Source organism: Centropristis striata, chromosome 10, assembly GCF_030273125.1.
Source record: "Centropristis striata isolate RG_2023a ecotype Rhode Island chromosome 10, C.striata_1.0, whole genome shotgun sequence".
Lineage (NCBI taxonomy): Eukaryota > Metazoa > Chordata > Actinopteri > Perciformes > Serranidae > Centropristis > Centropristis striata.
Window position 1 is genome coordinate 13,294,263 of NC_081526.1, and position 21,872 is coordinate 13,316,134.

Consider the following 21,872-nt stretch of genomic DNA (forward strand, 5'->3'; position numbering starts at 1 on the left):
AAACTGAGTGGAATTTCCCTTTCAAATACATTTCCTACTTTTTTTTCTTTCTTGAGCTTTGTTTCTAGCCTACGGAAGAGGATTAGGGCCACACATGAAAAAAATATTTGAGTACTGACTTTATTCTCAGAATTTTGACTTTAAAGTCAGTATTCTGAGTTTAAAGTCAGAACTCAAATATTTTTTTCATGTGTGGCCCTAATCCTCTTCCGTACTAGACATACAAGCTTTAAACAAATAAGACATACAAGTTATGTAAAGTGCTAATCCATGGGCATGTTCCATTTTATTCAGTTTATCCATTAGACATCATTTCCAGCATAATCTGCCATTGTAACTGAGAGAGAACTATGTTGAATTTAGGAATGTATCTATCTAACGTTATCTTCGTGTTTAAATTAACTTAATATAGAAATAATAAAAAACTATAAAACTATAAGAATAATAGCTGTAAACATGTAGACCAATCAAACAATAACCCAATCAAACAACATATGGTTGTTTAGGGGACTTTAAACAACTTTTCACTATACAGTATATTTTTGTTAATGATAGCTTTAAGCAAGCCTTTGCTAGCCTCATATATAAGTTAAAGACTTAGACTTGGACTGCACTTTATTGATCCCTTTGGGATGACTCCCTCAAGGAAATTCTATCTAAAAGTACTTTATATAAGATGGACACTTAGAAAACCGTGGTTTGTGTGTCGTCACACTGTTGAAATAATCACCTAAGTCATTTTTTGTCAAAAAATGTTTTTTGCCTAAATCATCTCCTCATGACGCCGGCTACCTATGGTAAAATCACCTACATCCTCAGCTGATCAGATCATGTGATTTTACCCCTTTAAGATAATGGCCTATGTCAAGTGTGTGACTTAAGCGGATTTATTATGCCTAAGTCAAAATAAAATGTGACTTACGCAATTTTTTGAACATGCCTTTGTGACTTAAGCAAGATATGGTAACACTTTCTTTTGAAGGTGTCTACATAAGAGTGACATGAGCGTGTCATAAACATCACACGGGATGTGTCATGAAGATTAAAGACACTTTGAAGTAACATTAATGCTCATGATACTTGTCATGTTATGTTTCTGACAGGCTTGTGTGACTCTTATGTAGACACCTTCAAAATAAAGTGTTACCATATCTTGCTCAAGTCACAAAAGCATGTTAAAAAAATTGCTGAAGTCATTTATTTCTCTTAAGTTACACAATTTACACACAGTGGTATTACTATGCCAATAGCCACCCTTTGTTACATCCTTTTTGAGTGAAATGATCAATAAAAGTTTTTTGTGCTTCCTTCAAAACTTGAAAAAATGAGATGGCGAATATTTTAACAGCGTGACGGAATGTTAAACTTACCCTGTAGGAGTATGAAACCTACAATAAAACACAAAGAGATAATATTATAATACTTTTTTAGATATCATGTCACAATCCTTTCTACAGCAGATGGCAGCAAAGGTTACTTGGGACGTCATTACGTGTGACGTCCGGACGCACCAGGAAGTGATTCGGGCGGCTAGCTCAGGGCTAGCTGGGAGAAATGAATCTACAACATCTGAAAAACATTTCTGTGTATTTTCACAGACTACAACAGGATTAACATTTTGTCCACGGTAAGGTAATTCAGATAGATGGGGACGCTGTCTGCTTTAACGTCAGCCAGTTGGTTTAATGTGAGCAAATGGTGTTAGCTCGATGCTAATGTATGATGAACTGGAATACTTTGGCGTAAACAACATTAATGTAGCTTTGACGAGTCGGTTATTAGTCACCTTACATTACACCAGCTAGTCTCAGAGGTGTTTTTAAGTGCTTGATTATAATTAATTTAACAGACAGAAAATGTATGTAAAAGGAAAATATTCTGTAAAACACGTAATGCTCAAAGAGAGGCTACTACACTGTGACATGAGACAGGTGCTGCTCTTTGACAGTACAAAAGGTGATTATCTCAATGTACTATTACAAGTGTACACGTTGGTCAGCTTAAAAAGGCAAGAAAATGTGTATATCTTATTAATAAGTACTTGAGATAATTTAGAAACCGTTATAATGGCACGTTGTTCAGCTGGACCCCCTGGACTATTGCTTATACTCAGTGGTGGAATGTAACTAAGTACATTTTACTCAAGTACTGTACTTAATTAAAAGTTTCAGGTAATTGTACTTTATTAGAGTATCCAACCTTATGTTTATACTTCTACTTCACTACATTTTAGAGGCATTTGTTGTACTTTTGACTCCAATACATTTAGCTGACAGCTTTAGTTAGTAGTTAATTTTCAGGTCATGATTTAACATGAAAAAATATGATCAATTTAAAATGATTATGCATGTTTATGAATTAAACCACATAATAGTATATTTAGTAGTTAAAATAAACAGTAAAATGCTGCTTAGTTTTGATCGCAGGACTTTTACTTGTAGTGGTATTGGTACTTTTAATGAAGTAAGGGATCTGAATACTTTTTCCATCACTGCTTATACTAATATTCAATATAGAGGTGCTTATAAATGTATTATTTTTTTCCCTGGAAAAAATATTTTTAACTTTTGTCATTGTTTTTTTTATTATTTCTACTAATAATTGAAATATTTATTTCAGCACTCGTGAGGTGCACAGACATACAAAGCAACAAGAATGGGCCAACGAAGGAGAGCGGCTGCTGTGAATAACCCTTCATCTCAGAGGATCTCTGGGGCTCCTGCAGAGGTCGGTGGGGTCCCCAGCAGGAAGCACAACATCTGCATGGTGTCTGACTTCTTCTATCCGAACATGGGAGGAGTGGAAAGTCACATTTACCAGCTATCCCAGTGTTTGATCGAAAAGGGACACAAGGTGGTAATTGTCACCCATGCCTATGGCAGGAGGAAGGGTGTCAGGTACCTGACCAACGGACTGAAGGTCTACTACCTCCCCCTGCAGGTGATGTACAACCAGTCCACAGCCACCACCTGCTTCCACAGTCTCCCACTGATGCGCTGTGTGTTTGTAAGGGAACGCATCACTGTGGTGCATGCACACAGCTCTTTCTCTGCCATGGGTCATGATGCACTTTTCCACGCCAAGACCATGGGCCTTAACACGGTATGTGAATTATTGTGAGCCACGTCTCGAAAATACAGTGATGTACAGAATCTGATGACATAAAAGGGAAAATCTGTCACCTTTTTATGTGAATGTCCACTCAGTGTTGATGGTAAATGTAGTTGACGGAAGAAAGGCATTCCTCAGTTTCTGTTATATTGGAGTTTTTCTGCTCTCAGAGCTGCGACGGCAGTTCCTACATCTACCAGGATGCATTGCTACTGACTAATAGGCCAAATATAGGTTGTGTGAGTTGCACCTTTACTTATGCAGGTTATAAAATAAATACACAGAGCCTCCTTAATTTGAACCATAATGAACCAATATCACAACAACTTTTTTTATTTTCCACATTTTCAGCGCATTATAGCATTACTCCTTCTGTTTTTAAATTTCACTCGTTTTGCTCAGTAAGATGGCTTTCAATAGTGTGAGGTGAAATCTCGAGAAGCTACCAAACTAATACCATGCTGTAGTTTGGTTTCTTTCTCCTCCAGCTACGTCACTGTTATATCAAAAGTTCAACCGATCAGCCATCGACATTAATTGGACATTCGCATAAAAAAGGTGGCAAATTTCTCTTTCAACATAAAGCATGTTATCATTAACAGGTGTTCACTGACCACTCACTCTTCGGCTTTGCTGATGTGAGCTCCGTACTGACCAACAAGCTTCTGACTGTGTCGCTGTGTGACACCAACCACACTGTGTGCGTGTCGTACACCAGTAAGGAGAACACAGTGCTCCGTGCGGCGCTCAACCCAGAGATCGTGTCTGTTATTCCCAACGCTGTAGACCCTACGGACTTCACCCCTGACCCCTCCCAGCGCCAAGATGACAGGATCACTATTGTTGTGATCAGCCGCCTTGTGTACCGCAAAGGTACGGAGAGGCTGTGTGTTACATATCAATTTATTTGTTTAGATTTCTGCTGGTCACAAAAAAACACAGAATGTCACTGTGAATAAATGTCTATATTGTCATTCATATATAAATATCTCTTCTAGTTAAACGTTGTTAAAGACATTCTATCAGCCAACATAAATATGTGATTTTTAAACACTCGAATCTCAATATCTCCTCCTGTTAAGGAATCGATCTTCTTGGTGGAATAATCCCAGAGCTCTGCCTCAAACATCCAGATCTGCACTTTCTTGTCGGTGGAGAGGGACCGAAGAGACTTGTGCTGGAAGAAGTGAGAGAGAAATACCAACTACATGACAGGTACTGCTGGATTTTCTTTTTTTAAGTATATTTAAGATGGGGAGATACCACTTTTTCTTGCTCAAGACATGCTCTTTGTAATAATAAAATGACATGACTTTAGAGTGGTGTTTGTAGTTGAGCAGTGATGTGTGTGAACATACAGTGGCTAGTGACTGTGTCGTAAATGTCCAAGAATAAAGCTGTACCAGCAGTCCGGCAATGATTGTGTGTGAAGGTCATATTACATGTGCTTGATTTCTTTTGAATTGGGTCACTGCAGGGTGCGTCTGTTGGGGGCTTTGGAGCACAAAGATGTGCGTGGGGTTCTGGTGCAGGGTCACATCTTCCTCAACACATCACTGACTGAAGCGTTCTGCATGGCCATTGTAGAAGGAGCCAGCTGTGGACTGCAGGTGTGTTGGAATTAATGCAAATGGGAGGATAGGACAAGGATAAAAAAATTTGTTTGCTTTCAGAGAGACAGGCAACCAGGTGTTTTTACTGATGAGACACCCTCTGCTAAAGAGCAATTCATGTAAAAACATGTAAGCAGTCCTGTAAGCAAAGTTAGAACCAGCACTATTTTGGTCACATCTGACAATGCATGAAACGTTGCCACATTTGTGATTACACCACAAACCCTGATGTTACAAGCCAAAAACTCTTTTACGTCTTAACACTGAAAATGCAGTTTCTGAACATCTTCACCCTGGCGACAGTTTTACAAAAGATCTTCAGTGACCTTAAAATGTAGTTTGCATGTGGATAAAAGTCCGAAGCACATCCAAAAAGTTATGTTTTAAAAGAAATATCTGTGTACTTGGGGAATAGGCTTAATTACACCTCAGGTGTTTGTGGATTGAGGAGGAAATTTTAACGCTTACAATATTACAATACAATATTAGTACAATAGTACAATATTTTGTGTGAGCTGCAACTTGCTACAACCAGTTTTAACACTGTTTTTCTGTCACTAGACAAACATTTTTTCTGACACTAGACAAACTGTCTCCCTGTCTCTCACACTCTCTCTCTCCAACTTTCTGTGTCCGCGTCAGAGAAAATTGCTTTCATTTGTTGCTTGAAACAGTTGTTATTCCATCCTAAATATATTACTTAATTCATTTTCTAACACAAAGCAAAGTAATTCACAGATTTCTACAATAACCAAAATGTATAGAGAATGTTTGAATAATAAAAATTAATTGTATTCTTTGTGATTATAAAATGGCAAGAAAAGAAACAAAATGTAATCTCAAAGAGCCCATTCAGCAGAACATAATTGGCTTGACGCAGCTGAAGATGTCTCTCATAGCACAGCTTAATAAAAAAAACTCATAACTTAAACACTCATAAGGAAAAAAATCTTGGGGCTAATGAAAAGTTTGTGACGCAAAAGGAGCATTGGATAGAAAATGATGGTCAGCAATACAGTCATGTGTGACGGAGGAAGTTGGGTCTGGTGGTTTCTTTGGAGGAAGAGAAAACAGTTTTTTACGGGAACCGTGACAGTACCACAAAAATAAAATGTGATGCTAGGAGGACTCTTACTGGTTCTGTCATGTCTCAATAATGGCATGAAGAACATTGGCTGCACCTGACCCCTCCATGTTACGTCTCCATAATTCAAGGTCAACCCAAAATAACAAACGGCTATTTAAATGTGCACAGTTCTGTGGACATATTGTTATACTTATATCCTTATTGACAGGTCACCATGGTAATGATCTAAGGTAGTCAAGCTCAATAGCATACCCTGCTTGATTGGATATTTTACTCTCAAAGAAACCATCATTTACAAAATGAACATCATGCTGTTGAAGAAGACTTGAAACTAGCCGGACCATAAACTCATTAGGAAAATGTTTACTGAGTTGCCCCCTGCTGGCAATTAAAAAGAATGCAGGTGCTTGAAAGGCACTTGGCTTCACTTTTCAGACCTGGAAGCTAAGTACGTTTCTTGTAAATTATATGCTAATAACTAAAAGTTCTGTTTTTGTTTACCTACACTGGGTGTGGTCACTACACCCGACATCACTGCCAGGTGTGGTGAGTTGGGAAACTCTTCCAGTCACAAGAAGTCAATGAAATTGTGCTTTTCAGATGTTAATTCCCTCTTTAGTCATGATGAAGCATTTGTTTTTTTACATGGTTGGTAAAACATCTTAATAGTGATGCTGGAGTAGATGTTGTACTCTCAATTTGAATTGGATATAGTTTTTCTTGTGTGTGTTTGTATACAACAAATGTGTGCATCCAGTTTTGTTTTACTTCTCAGGTGGTTAGCACTCGTGTCGGGGGCATTCCTGAAGTGCTACCCGAAGACCTAATTACCATGTGTGAGCCTAATGTGCGCTCGTTGTGTGCTGGTCTGGAGACAGTGATCGATCGGCAGCGCTCAGGGTCTGTCCCCTCCCCCGCCTCTATCCATGCACGTGTGCAAAACCTCTACACCTGGAGAAACGTTGCTGAGAGGACTGAAAAGGTAGTTTTACTAACTCCAAAACCTGCAGTTTCATTCAGAAATATTCTGGCTTCATTTTGGATTTTTGCACATAAACTGGATAGTTTGGTTCACCAGAGGGTATGCTGAAAGTAACCAGTTTACAGTCATCCTAAACCTTTAGTGTACTGTACATGAAAAAAAACAGATTTCAGTAGTCTAGCTTTGCTATGTTTCCTACACCCTGACCAATACTGAACTTTGGAGTTAAAATGGAATATCATTTTACTTAAAGATGCTTTCTTGTAGGGCTGCAAAATTGTCAAAATCACAATATGGACTAGTGCAACATCCAAATTACAGGCGACAGAATATTTGTTGAATGAAAAATATCTGTCCAAATATGATTACCATTATGTTATGTGAAGCTGCAAGATATCCCGGCCTACAAATCAAATTTTTCATACTTAAGGAAAAAACGTTGTTGTTTGGCACAGATACCTACATAAGAAATCTGATCATTTTAGTATATTTTTCAATGAAAATAAGAATAATGATGCTTTACTCAAAATATTGTGAATCATATCGCAATATCGAGGTATTGCCCTACCTCCTGCTATTGAAAATATCTTTTAAAATAGAAACAATGAAATTGATTTGACTTCAACTGGAGCAATAAGTAGCCTCATGTTAAAGTCTGAATAAATCAGTTTCTGCAAAAGAAACAGCAAACAGTTTGCTATTTGTAGAATTGAAACACCTTTGCAGACCCTACAGATCATCATCACACACAAAGCTATGCTGTCAAAATAAGATATGTGGTAGGGGAACAATCTGATGAATGACCTGAAGAATACACACATAAGTACAGTAGCAAGGTTACTGCAGTGCATGTAAACATGTATTCTTATTTCCTGTCTAACCTGATTTTCTTATCTGTGTGTAAATCTACTGATGGTTCACACAGCTGAGGGTTTCACACTGAATAAAAGATAGTTACTCTGATCAATGTGTTTTCCCTCTCAGGTGTACGACCGAGTGGCCAGAGAGGAGGTGCTTCCCTTGGACAGACGCTTACGGAGACTGAGGGCTCACTGCGGCCCCGTGGCTGGCACCATCTTTGCATTTTCCGCTGTTTTAGACTTCATATTCCTGCTGATCCTGCAGTGGCTGGTGCCAGATCGGAACATGGACGTCGCTGTGGACGCCACCGGCCCTCAGGGACTTTGGAGACATGAGCCACCCAGTGGTAAAGTCAGAGCTCATTCTAAAAGTGCCATGAACTGAGCAAGGACAAGAAATGTCAGCACAGTGATCACTCCACACCTCTGCCTCATTTATAGCTGCTTACATGGTGAATACATTCTCTTTGAAACGTGGCTACTGAAGGCAGAATGTGCTCAGTGAAACCCCAGAACATTGTTTACATTTGCTTATCAAAGGGACCTTGTGTGAAAGCATTTTATGTAAGATGGGAATTTTTTATATTTAATGATTATAATGGAAACCTGCGGCGCTCCTTGAAGCTTTAAAGAGTTGTTTTGTTTTGTTGAATTCATAAAGCTGATTGCAACCACTAAACATGCACAAATAAGAAGTTCACCTCTAACTGTGCTGCCAAGCAAATAGTGTCTCAATGTTCTGTGCTATTTGCACTTATTTAAATTGGGTAAGATGCATACATTTGGTGCAAAGTTGTTCCCTTTCTTTGCAAATCAGCCTTACTGTAAAAACAATCCAATTCACAGAGATTAGTGCTAAAAGCAACACAGTTCCAGTGAATTATTAACATTGATACTGCAGCACATCAACAGCACTGACAGACTGGGTTATTTAATCCCGAAAACGGTTTCACTCAGTCATGTTTAAATCCCTTCACTTATGTTTTTGAGGAATGCCTCTGCACCTCATCAGTCAGGACCTTTATAACCTGGCGGTCTGAAAATATTTTTTTTCTGTTTTCATTGGTCAGCCTACTGTGTTCTTGGAACCGAGGCAACATTTATACACTCATGGAAAAAAATATTAGACCACCCTTTTAATGCCTGGTACTAAAGGTACATTTGTTTGGACAAATATGATAACAACAAAAATAGCTCATAAGAGCTTAATTTAAGAGCTGATATCTAGCCATTTTCCATTGTCATGGAAAATAGTTAGATATCAGCTCTTAAATTAAACTTATGAGCATTTTTTCCATGACTGCACATGGACCACTGGAATCAGACACTGCAAAACTTTACGGGCTTGTTTGCACTGTATAACACAAGCTCAATATATTTTGTGAATCAGACCTTGAGGAGGGGAAGATTGTGGTTACAAGTGATTCTTTGTGAATTTGAGTAGAAATTGCACTGAACAGTGGAAGAAAAGGGCTGATATAGTTTGCACAAAATGGTAGTAACCTATTTTCAGTTAGATGAGTATTAACTATAGAACAATGGTTTTCTTAAATAAAATCACTGATGTGTGTGCAAAACCTTATGTACAGTTTAAAAATGCTATATTTGTCTTATCTTGATATCATGAATGCCACTCTTATTTTTAAAAATGTAAGATGTTACATATTTATTTGACAGCTGGGAATTTTATCAGATGACTTCCAGACATCTCATTCTGGAAAATAAAGTGAACTTCCAATGTTTCATCAGTTTTCACATGTGATTTCATGTTGATCCTGTACAGTCATTTTCATCTGCCTAGAGAGCATTATATGAGGCGGTACGCTTAAAAAAAAAAAAATGCGCCGACTACTTTCTCAGAATTAGTTTTTACAAAGAGACTGCTCTGTGGAATGAAGAGTGCCAGACAAAACACAGATTAGCTGTGAAACAGGAGGTGATAGAGATGGGGCGGTAAGGCTTTTCAAGGCCAACAATGGGGAATTTGCATTTCACCGTGATTGGAAGTTGTTATATCATGCCTGCAAAAAAACTTGTTGCCTGAATTCATTTAGAGAGAGCTAAAAACTGAAATGATAGTTTATTGTTTATTAGATGTGCAGCAGATCAGTATATGTGTGTGCTTATTTTTAGAGGTAAAAGGCATCATGTCTTTGCTTTGCTGAGGACATTTTTTTCATTTTATTAATAATTATTACCTGTAGAGGCATTACACTTTAGGGGCTGAAAATGCATTGTCATAACAGAAGATCGATATAACCAATATCTACCCTGAGAAACGTGTCCACGCCTGTGTTCCTCATTCTGGTTGCAGCTGTTTGCATGCACATGTTGTTTTGTTTTAAGGTGTATCATCTGAACAGGCCCTTCCAAAGAACCATTGTTATGCACATACTGTAGACTGTGGACATCCATGGGCTGGGACGAGGGTGGGCGGGAGGTGGCAATGTGGGGGAGGTGGCCAAGGGCCCGGGTAAGAGAGGGAGGAAGGCCGACTTCAGGTTTGTGCGTCCGCCTGGTTAAGCTCAAGTCCTGGACAGTCGTGGAGAAATCTTCTGTTGTTTCATTTTAATCATGGCTGCTGTTCAAACCGAGGTTTCTCTGTCCTCCCAACCTTGGCAGCGGGCCTTCCACATCTATGGGGGGTTGGCATGCAACTCACTAATGGCTGGTAAGTTTCTTCTTTGTGTCTTTTTTTGGCACTTTCAGCTCTTTTTGTTTTTTATATGGGAGAAATGAAAAGTCGTACCACTGTCTTACTAAGCATGTCTGTATTAAGGAACAAATACTGTGTCTTTATAGTTCTTTAGTTCTTGAAAGTTACATTTTTTTGGTCAAGATTACAGATTAAGACTTGAAAATCTTGCATGTCGGCTGGGTGTATCGTAGAGGGAGGGAGTTTTTGGGGTGACCCTGAAAAACCAGATAAACATGCTTTCACATGAGGTCATCTTAACATTACAATAGACAGAGATCAGGATCCGTTGGCCTTGAACATGTCTGTGTGCTTATATGGAAACCCTCCCGATCTCTTTGTCTCAGACTTCTGGTCCGACAGAACTCCTCTCCATGAAGCGGCCTACCAAGGCAGACTGCTACACCTGAGGAGCCTCGTCGCTCAGGTAAACTTGGGTCTTTATATATGTGTGCAGACAATGCAATATGTAGTTGTATCTCATAGCATTATGCTCCGATCTTCCCTGCAGGGCTTCCATGTGGACACACTCACCATGGACAGAGTCTCTCCTCTTCATGAAGCTTGCCTCGGTGGCCATTACGCTTGTGCCAAGTTCCTGTTGGAACATGGAGCAAATGTAAGAACATCTTCTAACACCAGTCCCATGATGTGCATTGATGGTTCAAGGAGTTATTAAAATGACATGTTGCAGTTTAAGAGTTTAAAATCAGTGCATATAATAATCAAAAACCAAGAACAACTCATAATGACAGCACACAAACAAACGGTCAGACAAAAGAAATAAACAAACAAAATGAATAACAGCATTAATACTTTACAAGTATCACACAACTGGCACACACTCACAACTGATTTGGTAAAAACCTTGAGCTCTCCTGCATATATGAAAAAAAGTTGTACAAAGCCTTTTGTGACCTCAGAAGAAGCTGCATAAAATCATTAATTGCCCCAAGTGATGTCTTTCGTCTCAAGACTACAAGATTAAAAATGAAACTGTGGGGTTAGAAAAGGAAATAACACATTATATAGATCCATTACACACAGAATAAAACATTTCACCTCTTAATATATTTAATTTATTCTAACTATAATAAGTATGGCTTACATTTAATGAAGACATAAAATTCAGTGGCTCAAAAAAATTCAATATTTAAAAAGACCAATTTCAAAAAGTATGTTTAATATGGAAATGTTGGCCTCTGAAAAGTATCTATATGACTCAATACTTGGTTGGGGCTATTTGACCTGAACTACCGGAAATGGACTTTTCCACGATATTCTAATTTATTGTGATGCACCTGTATGTGTCTGTGCAGCTCTTTTGGCTGCATTATCATGATTCTTTCCTTTAAATCCCCCAACAGGTGGAGACAGTATCAACAGATTGTGCCACACCTCTCTTTAACTCTTGCAGCAGTGGCAGTGCTGCTTGTGTCAGGCTCATGTTGCAGCACGGTGCCTCCATCCACACCCCCTACCAGCGGGCGTCACCCATTCACGAGGCCGCTAAGAAAGGTGTGTGTGCGTGGACATGTATAAGTGTATGGATATGACCTGTTAGGGCAAAGATTCTGATGCTGTTTCTCCTTCAGGTCACAGGGAATGTCTGGAGCTGCTGCTGTCGTATGGAGCTCATATTGACGTGGAGCTGCCAGTGGGGGGGACGCCTCTCTACTCCGCATGCTTGGCCCGAGCTGAAGCCTGTGTCAGAGTGCTGCTACACTCAGGTAATCTGCAAACTCCGCAGGGTCACAAAGCGTAGGGAACATGCATTAACAGGGTCCTCACTGGTCCTGGAATACGATTGTATTTTAATGTGCTGTTATATAAAATATATAAGATACCAAGTCAACTTATAAGCAGATGACCCATTTTGAAAGATGAAAATCCAACAGTTGCCTCCCACACATAAAATTGAGAGGGGTTATTTTTTGAGTCTACGTATTCTTTTTTATTCTTTTTTGTTTTGTTTTGTTAAATCTTGTGTAGTATACCTTTAAGGGATACTTTACAAGTCGCCTAATGCAAAATACTGGAAAATACAGCCTGTAAATTTCATGAAGTAGAGCTTCAGAAGAAGCTGCATAAAGTCTGGAAAGTGACTTTGCCAGACCTCTGTAGTCTGCTCCTCATCTCTGCTAGAGGCTACATTAGCAGCTAATAGAAAAACAAACCTTAATCTCAGAAAGAAGTGTCAGGGGCTGAGTTGCACTGTGGTTGATAATACAGTTGCTGGTTTTTGACTAGTCCTGTAGTAGTTTATCATTTTTTGTGTTAAACCTTCCATAGTATACCTTTAAGGGATACTGAAAATTAGCATAATCAAAAGTACAAAAACTGTCAATTTGGTGTTTATTATACTGCCTGTTTATTTTTATTAAGTAGAGCTTCAGAAGAAGCTGAATAAAATCTGATAAACTGCCTCAAGTGATTTCTGCAGTCTGCATATAATTTGTCAGTTTAAAGATTAGTGGTATACATTATTATTATTATTATTATTATTATTATTATTATTATTTGGTATATAATCATTTTGTGATTAGGCAAAAGTAAGTTCCAGCTTGTTAAGCGTTATGATTTTTTAAATTTTATTTGATAGTAAACTGAATATATTTGGGCTTAGTGTTGGTCAGACAAAACAAAACATGTTTTGAGAAATTATATATTTACAATTTTGTAACACTTTAAGATACCAGTACCGAAGATAGATAAAAGTGATGTCGCTCTCAGGGTCCCATCAATGTATTTTTCCATGGAACAGGAAACCAATTTTTCAGTCCAGAGCAGAATAATTTTTCTGTGGCATGTTAAGATTTGTCAATCTAATTGAAGGTTTAATATTATTCATAGTTCTGCTCTAAGTTCACATTTTTAATGTTTTGATCCGTCACCAATTTTCTCTCTGTACAGCTTCCCTTTAAACAGGAGGTTAGAAATCCTAAAACATCAGAATTTTAATGTAGTGCTGTCAAAGTATAGAAAGTACTTGGTGTTTGGCTAAAGTGCTTGAAACTTTTACAATTTTTATTAGGTCTACTTAAAAACAGGTTTGTTTCAATGTACAATTTTGGCCTTTTAAAGCAAAATAACATCTAATTGAATGTGTTGAAGTATACTGTATGTAGTGTATATAATATATGTAATTTACCACAGCTGTAAGGTCCTGAAATGACTTGCTTGAAAAGTGAATTTGACTTTGGAAGAGAAACCTTGTGATACTTGTAACCACAGAGCTCTGCAACAAGCTGCCTCATTGGTGGGACACATTGCTGTTTTTGTTTACCATGTACATTTTTCTCTTTAATATAATGTATTTGACCATTTCTGTTTGTGTGCACATGTAGGAGCAGATGTTCGAATCGGGTGTGGGCAGGACAGTCCGTTACACGCTGCAGTTCGAGGTGGAGGAGCCGAGGTAGTGGATCTTCTGCTGGACTTTGGGGCTGATGGGTGTTGTAGGAACGCGGAGGGAAAGACTCCTCTGGATCTGTCGTCGTCTAACAGTGCAGTGAGAGTTGCACTGCAAAAAAAAGGTATGTCGTGGACCCTCATGAATGTTACATAATCCTATTTTATTTATTTTGAGAGATGACAACTCTACTCTGTATCTGTGCAGGTCCCTGCTCTCTGTCTCAGCTCTGTCGGTTATGTGTTCGTCGGACTCTGGGAAGGAGTCGCCTCCACAGAGCCTCCATCCTTGTCCTCCCTCACAGTATCAAGGACTTCCTCCTCTACCAGTGACACGTCTCCGCCCTGCTCTGTGTGTCAGTTATACTGAGTTGTCCTTCACGTCTGTGCCTCATCCCTGACAAACAAGGCAAAATCAAGACATTCAGAGAATGGGACAGGGTCAGCCATCTGTATTTTATAATATGGTGGCTTTTGATATTGTTATTATTGTTATTTATATCTTGCTCAAAAGAAATACTTTGGATACAGCATGGAAAGTTGCTTTTATATTGCAGAAGCTTTAATGTATCAGGTTTTGTATTTTTATGCTTTTAAGATTGTCTTTCCGCTAAGTATGACCACATAAGTCCTTTGTACAAGCAGCTCATTGTGGCTACAGTAAAGCGAGAAGGCTGAAACGTTTGAATTAGTGGGTGCGTTAAATTTTTTAAAATATTTGATTGACTTACAAAATAGTTTTATGAGAAGCGCAACCATTTAGGAATATACATAGTTATTTTTTTCCTATTGTGTCAAATCTGACACTATATATAATTAAGGATTGAAAGAGAATGATATTATGTAAGTGAAATGTTGAAAGGGAAAAGGACCTGAAGAACTGAGGAATGGACCGAGTTTCAATCTGCCGTTGCTCAAGGGGAATAATTTTCCTGTATTCAAATGCCACGCGAAAAGGTCACCTCTGCAGAGACCTTGTTTGAGCTGATTTAGCTCGACGTGTCTATACTTAAACTGCAAAGAAAAGCCTCAGAAAAGCCTTAGACACATCTGATGTGATTTGTGTTTTATTTGTATTTGTTTGTGTTGATTGATCTCCTGCTGCTGATGTCTGGATTTAGTGGTTACCTGAATCTTGTACAAATGGACCTCTGAAGCGAGCATTTTAGGTTAAGCTTGACATTTTCTGTGAACCCACAGTTCACAGTGGGTTTATACTGACAATCCAGTGCAATGAAATAAAAAAAATAAATCAAAGAATAAATCGAATTTACCTCAGCTTTGAGCTCCATTGACTTGTGTTTCTCTGTGGGAAAAGGTCAAATGTGCAGTAGAGTGTATCACGGAGAGTCTCATGCGATACAAATCAATTCAGCCAAAAGTTTGTTTTTCATTATTCATTGAGCTTAAAGTTCACAATCACAAAACATTCTCATAAAGATGATAATTGGAGTAACTGAACTGAAATTTGGAGATAACTTATCAAATCATAAAAAGGAACTTTTCTTGTTATTAAAATATACTCTTTATCCTGTTATAGAGTGAAACATTGATGGTGGACAAAGTACACAACTTGAAATACCTACCAGCAACCTCTGCGTCTGAATCACATCTTAAATCTGCATTCTTTCTAATGGCCTGCAGGGGGAGACTCTACTGGTTGCAAAAAGAAGCCTGTTTGTATGTAAGCCAATAGGAATATGACCCTACACGCATGATGTATTATCTCAGTAAACATTCCTATAATGTATTTATGGTCTCAATTTATAGTTTCAAGTCTTCTTCAATACAGCATGTAGAGTAAAATAGACAAAAAAGCATGGTATGTTTTAAGACGAGGATACATTTAATTTTTAACTTTTACACTTTTATAGCATGTTTTCACTCCATAAAAGTTCATTTGAACTTTTTGATTGTTTAAAAAAAGTTCTGTTTCTCCCACAAGGGTCTGAATAAATCTCAGAATTTGTGGCTAGTTACTTTAAAAAAAAAATACAGCCACTAAGAAAGTCTGAAAAGTCTCTAAACTCACCATATTTGCAAAAATTGGACGTAAACAGTGTTTGTGTAATTATTCTCAGAGCCAAAGGTGGGAGATAAAAGGTCCACATTGAAGCTTTAATCCATTTATTCACAAAAAAACTCAACTATATTTAAATCAATAATGCAAATAAGTTAGTTGCAGCGACACATCATCATTAAACAACAACAAAAAAATATATATTATGGCTGCAGAAGTTTTACCCCAGCTGAATAATATTCAGGGTATATATTTACAGAAACAAAAAGTTCATCAGTTTTGGACTTTGTGCAGGTCTTAATTGAATATGTCACAATGTCCCAACTTTTTTAGGTTGCACATAGCTACAGTATACACAAGTAGAGCCAACCAACATTCACTAACACATACAGTTTAACAGAAACATCTCACAATATGTGATATTTGAACCAACATTTTCATGAGGCAGGTGAAACCTCTCAACTCCTCAGAACGGCCGAGGCTCGGAAAGTTCAGATATTTTTCAACCATTGAATTCTGAAATGTCAGAGGGACCTTCTGCACCAGTCCTCTTCTCTCTCTCTTTTTTTTTTTAAATTGGTGCTGTGCAGATAGACACATTCACAATAAGGCTGATATCTGGCTTTTCATGCATGGTTTCCACTGCAAATGACAGTTGATGGAATCTGTTTTTTGTTCTTGATCAAATTCAGTTTCATTTCACAACAGAGATATAAAACAGAGAAACTTAGGGAATATCAAAGACCCTTTTCTTATATTCCTTTTTTTTTTAGAGAACATAGAATATAAATCTCAAGCAATGAAAAAAGATTATTTGTACCACAGACAAGCAACTTGTCACTGAATTAAGAGCTTATTTTGCTCGAAAACCTTTAAGGCTTCCCACTTATTTCTGTGGCTTTCACTGGATAGTTGACAGCTAATTATTTCGATTCTTCAAGGGGGTTTATAAATGAGAAGTGGTAATTAAAATGAGTAGTAAATGACAATAAAAGGTTAAATTTTACACTAAAGTCGACCAAATCACAACACATAAATACATGTGAGTTAATATGAAACACGGGTTGTTATGAAACGTTCAGACGGTGGTGATATTTGTGCTCCTGCTGTTCTGGCTGTGCAGGCGTCTGGGGGAAGAGCAGCACAGGAGCTGCTTGTTGAAGTGTTTGCTGAAGCTTTTGCTCATCAGGTAGAGGGCGAATGGGTTCACACAGGAGTTGGTGAAGGCCAGAATGCGAGCGCACACGCTGGCGATGAAGTGGGCCAGCGAGGTGTCCACCTGGCCGTAGTGGTAGGAGCGGTACAGGTAGATCACATGGCTGGGCAGCCAGCAGAGGGCAAACAGGCCCACAAACACCAGGACTGTTTTGGCCAGACGCTTCCTGGACTTGATCTGACAGGAGAGCAGAGAGAGGAGAAATCAGCTTCAACAATTTGTCCACCACTTTAATACAGACTGAAAACACTTATTGCCTTAATTGTGTCTAAAATTTCATAAATAAACATTTCTCATAAATGGCAGCAGAGGTCGTGTGTCAGTACGACAAATTACTGCTCATAAGTACGTATCATGGCTCGTGGTACAACGGCGCGTGATAAAAATAGCACACTTGACCATCCGCATTTGTTAAAAAAAGGTAGTTTTTGTGGATTTATGTTGTAAAACCACTGACCTTAGGTTTAGGCCAAAAAACTTCTGGTAAGGCGTTATAAAATACAGTTTAAATAGTTAATAAATGTATGTAAATGCAGAAAGTGAAGTAGTTCACATGACTACCGCAAGTTGTTTTCTCACGGGACATGAACCCCACCCCACCACGTCAGCAAGATGGTGGCAGACGCATTGCAGCAGTCGGTGAAATCCGTCAATATTGCTTGTTTTTGGCTGCCTGTATACACGACCTATATTGACGTTTTTGACAGGAGAACAGGCTGTTTTGGCAAATTTGTCTTTAATGAAATGGTTCGACAACTCTTGGCTGTACTGCTATAACATGCAGTGCAGACATTCCCCCTGCAAATGAATCCCCAAAACTTTTGTAATCCATTTTTTATAATTAGTGTCTAGTGTTAACCTGTGCCAACCTCAACTCTAGCAGCTCCACTGTCTCTGACAGTAAAACATGATGCAGCTCCTAAATTCTTGTTTCTTCTTCACATACAGTAGGTTGGCTGTGAGAAAATGCAAACGATACGTGAACTTATGTTTCTTGTTATAGAGCTGCCTTGTTCGCTTTGTCTTTGTAAAAAAAAAAGAAATGTTATCTTTATTTCAAACTGTCAACTAACGTACAAAGTTTGTTTGTTTTTTTAAAACATTAGAATCACACAACAACAGGTGAGGTATTAAGAGAAAAATGAGAGCCAAAACAAAACAGATCTATGATAAGATTAATACATTATAACTTGGTTGCTTTCTGCCATGTCTCATAGATGTCATCGCTGCCGCATTGCATTGTTGGACATTTATTCCAGTGTAGTGTCCAGTGTTTGAATACTGTAATATTTCAGCCAAAATAGTCATTTGTGTACTATATTTTTCATACAATGGTTTCTGACATACTATCTTCACATACTAAATAGCATGTTAGTATGGAAGTTTGGATGCAGGTGGAGTTAAGACTGGTCATACGTTGGTTGGTGCATCTGACATAAAGTCCATCTTGAAGACTTGTCTAAACAATGACTGACTTAGGAGGTAGGGCCAGTTTTACTATAGACTGGTTGGTGCATTGTCATTGTGCTTGCTCAGTGGGTTTTCTTTGTATACCTAAATATTTCAACTAATCAGTTCATCTCAATACACAGTGTTTTGATCACTATATGTGGAAGTGGTTTATGAAGACCACTTTGTCCTTAAGATAAATAAATCAGAGGACTCTACACTGACCTGTTTCTGCAGGTGCATGTGTCCCTCAGCAGGGATGTCCACAGAGCTCCTGACCAGACTGCGAGCGATGAAGCAGTAGTAGACAGATATGATGAAGAGAGGGATGATGTAGAAGATGATAAAGGAGGCGACTGAGTGGATTTTGGGGTGCAGCTCCCCGCCGTGGGGGTAGGGTGCACAGGTGACGAATGTCTCATTTGTGTGGCTGGTGGTGAAGGTGTGCAGGTCGGAGAAGACGGCCTCAGGAATGGCCAGAGTCCCAGAGAGCAGCCAGATGAACCCCGCTCGGACACAGATACTGAGTGTAGCGCTGGACCTGGGCATGTCCAGAGGTCTGACTATCGCTTTGTACCTGAACAGAGAAGAGAAACTGGTCATTATGTGGAGAGACTGTGCAAATCAAGAAAGATTCTTCATTATGCATGCAATCAAAGCAGCTGCAGAAAACTGTGTTTATGTCTCATTACTGAGACTCAGTCAAGCAATCAGCCACCTCCTACTGAGGGAGAGTCAATTTCTACTTTTTAATCAAAGACAGATACGCTTTGATAGCATATCTGACCATTGATAACACAACAGAGAAAATTCAATTAGGCTTGAAGTGAAAGGAAACAGGAACCGAAGTAGATAATATTAGCTCCTGGACGGGGTGAGGTACACATCAAGGAGGAAAGTTTATTATTCATAACTGGTATTAAATGTTTTTTTTTCCTCCCAGAAGAAAAAGCTGCTCAACAGGTGGCCGCACAGTAACTCATACATTGCTTAAGTAAATAATTTAGTGTATCTGTACTTTACCTCAGTGTGATTTTTTTTCCTTCAAAAAAGCAATAGACCACATGCTGTGTTGGGATAGATACTGAATACTAAATCTATTAAAGTTTGATTAAAGAAACATGATTTTTCATCTATCAAGGTGGAGTTTTTGAAGTGTCATATTAATTTCTATTCTATCTAAAATGAGGGGAAAAAACCCTGATTTTTCATCCGTTTCAGAAGTGCCCTACTGATTTGCATTTTATTAATAATGAAAAGTCTAAAAAGAATATTTTTTTACATAACATAATGTGTCATCCTTCAAGGTGGGTTTTTCAAATTGTCATATTGATTTCAATTTTTTTTTAAAACAACATGATTTTTTAAATCATTTTGGAAGAATCCATGCTGTGAGACCATACATATTTCCAATTTATCCTAAATTATATATATATATATATATATATATATATATATATATAAAACTTATTTTTTTAATCAGTTTTGGAAATGTCATACACATTTCTATTTCTAGTGGATGGAGGTTTGGAAGTGTCATACTGATTTCTATTTTATCTAAACATTTAAAAAAAAAAAAGATGGAACGAAAAAGGGAACATGTAGAAAGAGAGAGAAGAAAGAAAGAAAGAAAGAAAGAAAGAAAGAAAGAAAGAAAGAAAGAAAGAAAGAAAGAAAGAAAGAAAGAAAGAAAGAAAAGTACAAAGCATGCCCGGACAAACTGCGGGAGGAGTACCGGTCAGCGGAGAGCGCGGTGAGGGTGAACACGGAGACTCCCACGGAGGTGAGCTGGATGAACGGGATCAGTTTGCATCCAACGCGGCCGAACAGCCACTCGTCCACCAGGTAGCGGCTGGCGTCCACCGGGGCGCAGGTCACCAGCAGCAGCACGTCCCCCAGAGCCAGACTGGACAAGAACAAGTTGGGCACCGTCCGCATGGACTTCACCATCAGACACGTCTTCATTAACGTGACATTTCCCACCAGACCCACGATGATGATGAGCCCGTACACGGCAGCGATCCCGATCCCGGGGAGCCAGAGGTGGTACTGGTGCTGCTCCGCTGCGGAAACATTCAGAACCAGAACCGCGCTGTCCTCCGGGTCTATAAGCAGGGACTCCTCCAGAGACATAGCAGCCTTACAGGAGAGGACGGAGCTCTGTGTGATGGTGCGTTAGTGACTGACACTATAAACTATATGACCTGCTGCTGCTGCGTGCGTCACTTCACGCGCAACAGGCTGAAAGCTGTGGAGATGTCATTTAATTCATCATCAGCAATTCAACATTGCTGTAAATGTGATCATTTTCAACTCGAGTCCCTTGTTTAGACAGGTGATGATAGAAAGACAACAACAGCAACAAATAGGCGACCTCAAGACAGCACAAGAGATGTGGACTTGGGTCATTCTGACTCGGACTTGGGTCGACTTTACTTGAGCCACGATGAGTCAGATGTCTGTGTTCATTTCATTATTTCAATTTAAATTCTAAACCTTAAGTGTTTAAAATGAAAACTGAAACAGGCTGATCTGTTTCAGTCTTATTGTTAAAATGCAAATTGGGCTTAAATGCTCCTCAAAGTAATTAAAATTTTATAGGCACATCTGCACAAATAAAATGTTCTAGAAACTTCAAAGAAAGTGGTGACCTTGATACAATTTGAGAGGCGGGACCAAGACAAGCTTTTGTAAGTCATGTGCACCCCATGTTTTCTCACCCTAAATTGCATCTCATCATGTTTTCTCTATTTAACCACCACCTTTTTTTTTTTTTTTTGAATTGGTGGTTGTGGGCAGTGAGTTTTTATGGGGAAAGAGCAGGTCAACAATAAATGCCACATAGAAGTGGTGACTTCATCTGAAAGCTGTGAACCTGAAGATTAATTTGAGATGCAGCTCAGCAATGTACTACAAGTTGTTCTGGTCAAGAATATCTAATAAAATGACTTAATTAATTAATTATTTATTTATTTAACCCAATTAAGGTGTATAAATGGTTCATAACATTAATATCTGCCCATTTGAAGTTCCTTTCCATGTTCAACACAATGTCCCATAAGTAGTTGCAGCAATTTTTGGGTTGATACCATTTGTTACACAAATTTGGTCCTGAATTATGCAACTTTATTCATATCGAGAATGGATTAAAAAAAATATCCCTCCAAAGTATTTAATCAATATATCACATCTATTTGGAATAACCTAGAGGAATCCATGCTGTGATTTGGGTTCAAAAACTTGGTCATTTTGAGATTTCGTATTTTCAGGTTTGGATGACGAGCACTTCTGTTCTCTAAACTGCTGAGAAACCCCCATATTGTCAATATACATAGGAAATCTGCACACCCTCTGAATGCTTTATGTCTTTAGTTTGTGGTTATAAAGTTTCATGAGGTCAAGACTCAAGAAATGCCCTCACTGCAATG

The 21,872-nt window shown here is 38.5% G+C and overlaps 3 protein-coding genes and 1 long non-coding RNA gene across 4 annotated transcripts; 2 read left to right on the forward strand and 2 right to left on the reverse strand.

The window, feature by feature from the left end:
- The first annotated feature begins 1,463 nt into the window (after nucleotides 1–1,463).
- piga (phosphatidylinositol glycan anchor biosynthesis, class A) lies at nucleotides 1,464–8,470 on the forward strand. Its single transcript, XM_059343568.1, has 7 exons — nucleotides 1,464–1,627; nucleotides 2,620–3,102; nucleotides 3,714–3,984; nucleotides 4,194–4,326; nucleotides 4,589–4,721; nucleotides 6,587–6,793; nucleotides 7,778–8,470. The coding sequence occupies exons 2-7, from the start codon at nucleotides 2,656–2,658 to the stop codon at nucleotides 8,036–8,038; spliced, it is 1,452 nt and encodes a 483-aa protein (XP_059199551.1). The 5' UTR covers nucleotides 1,464–1,627; nucleotides 2,620–2,655; the 3' UTR covers nucleotides 8,039–8,470.
- A 1,618-nt stretch (nucleotides 8,471–10,088) lies between these two features.
- On the forward strand, nucleotides 10,089–15,031 carry asb11 (ankyrin repeat and SOCS box containing 11). Its single transcript, XM_059343025.1, has 7 exons — nucleotides 10,089–10,324; nucleotides 10,696–10,775; nucleotides 10,860–10,967; nucleotides 11,716–11,866; nucleotides 11,944–12,078; nucleotides 13,696–13,884; nucleotides 13,968–15,031. Exons 1-7 carry the CDS (start codon nucleotides 10,228–10,230, stop codon nucleotides 14,090–14,092), a joined length of 885 nt encoding a protein of 294 aa, XP_059199008.1. The 5' UTR covers nucleotides 10,089–10,227; the 3' UTR covers nucleotides 14,093–15,031.
- On the reverse strand, nucleotides 10,449–11,926 carry LOC131979111 (uncharacterized). Its single transcript, XR_009395024.1, has 3 exons — nucleotides 11,906–11,926; nucleotides 10,883–10,946; nucleotides 10,449–10,566 (listed from the first exon to the last, which is right to left on the reverse strand). It is a non-coding gene; the product is annotated as an uncharacterized LOC131979111 (long non-coding RNA).
- Nucleotides 15,032–16,012: 981 nt separating the features above from the next.
- Nucleotides 16,013–20,755, reverse strand: LOC131979307 (gastrin-releasing peptide receptor-like). The gene is made up of 3 exons (XM_059343253.1): nucleotides 20,180–20,755; nucleotides 18,670–19,021; nucleotides 16,013–17,172 (listed from the first exon to the last, which is right to left on the reverse strand). The coding sequence occupies exons 1-3, from the start codon at nucleotides 20,575–20,577 to the stop codon at nucleotides 16,858–16,860; spliced, it is 1,065 nt and encodes a 354-aa protein (XP_059199236.1). The 5' UTR covers nucleotides 20,578–20,755; the 3' UTR covers nucleotides 16,013–16,857.
- Nucleotides 20,756–21,872: the final 1,117 nt, after the last annotated feature.

Coding starts and splice junctions, on each gene's coding strand:
- piga (XM_059343568.1), top strand. CDS start 2,656: ATGGGCCAACGAAGGAGAGCGGCTGCTGTGAATAACCCTTCATCTCAG. Junction 4,327..4,588: donor AAATACCAACTACATGACAG/GTACTGCTGGAT, acceptor GGGTCACTGCAG/GGTGCGTCTGTTGGGGGCTT. Junction 4,722..6,586: donor GAGCCAGCTGTGGACTGCAG/GTGTGTTGGAAT, acceptor TTTACTTCTCAG/GTGGTTAGCACTCGTGTCGG.
- asb11 (XM_059343025.1), top strand. CDS start 10,228: ATGGCTGCTGTTCAAACCGAGGTTTCTCTGTCCTCCCAACCTTGGCAG. Junction 11,867..11,943: donor TCACGAGGCCGCTAAGAAAG/GTGTGTGTGCGT, acceptor TTTCTCCTTCAG/GTCACAGGGAATGTCTGGAG. Junction 13,885..13,967: donor AGTTGCACTGCAAAAAAAAG/GTATGTCGTGGA, acceptor GTATCTGTGCAG/GTCCCTGCTCTCTGTCTCAG.
- LOC131979307 (XM_059343253.1), bottom strand. CDS start 20,577: ATGTCTCTGGAGGAGTCCCTGCTTATAGACCCGGAGGACAGCGCGGTT. Junction 19,022..20,179: donor ACCGCGCTCTCCGCTGACCG/GTACTCCTCCCG, acceptor TTCTCTGTTCAG/GTACAAAGCGATAGTCAGAC. Junction 17,173..18,669: donor ACATGCACCTGCAGAAACAG/GTCAGTGTAGAG, acceptor CTCTCCTGTCAG/ATCAAGTCCAGGAAGCGTCT.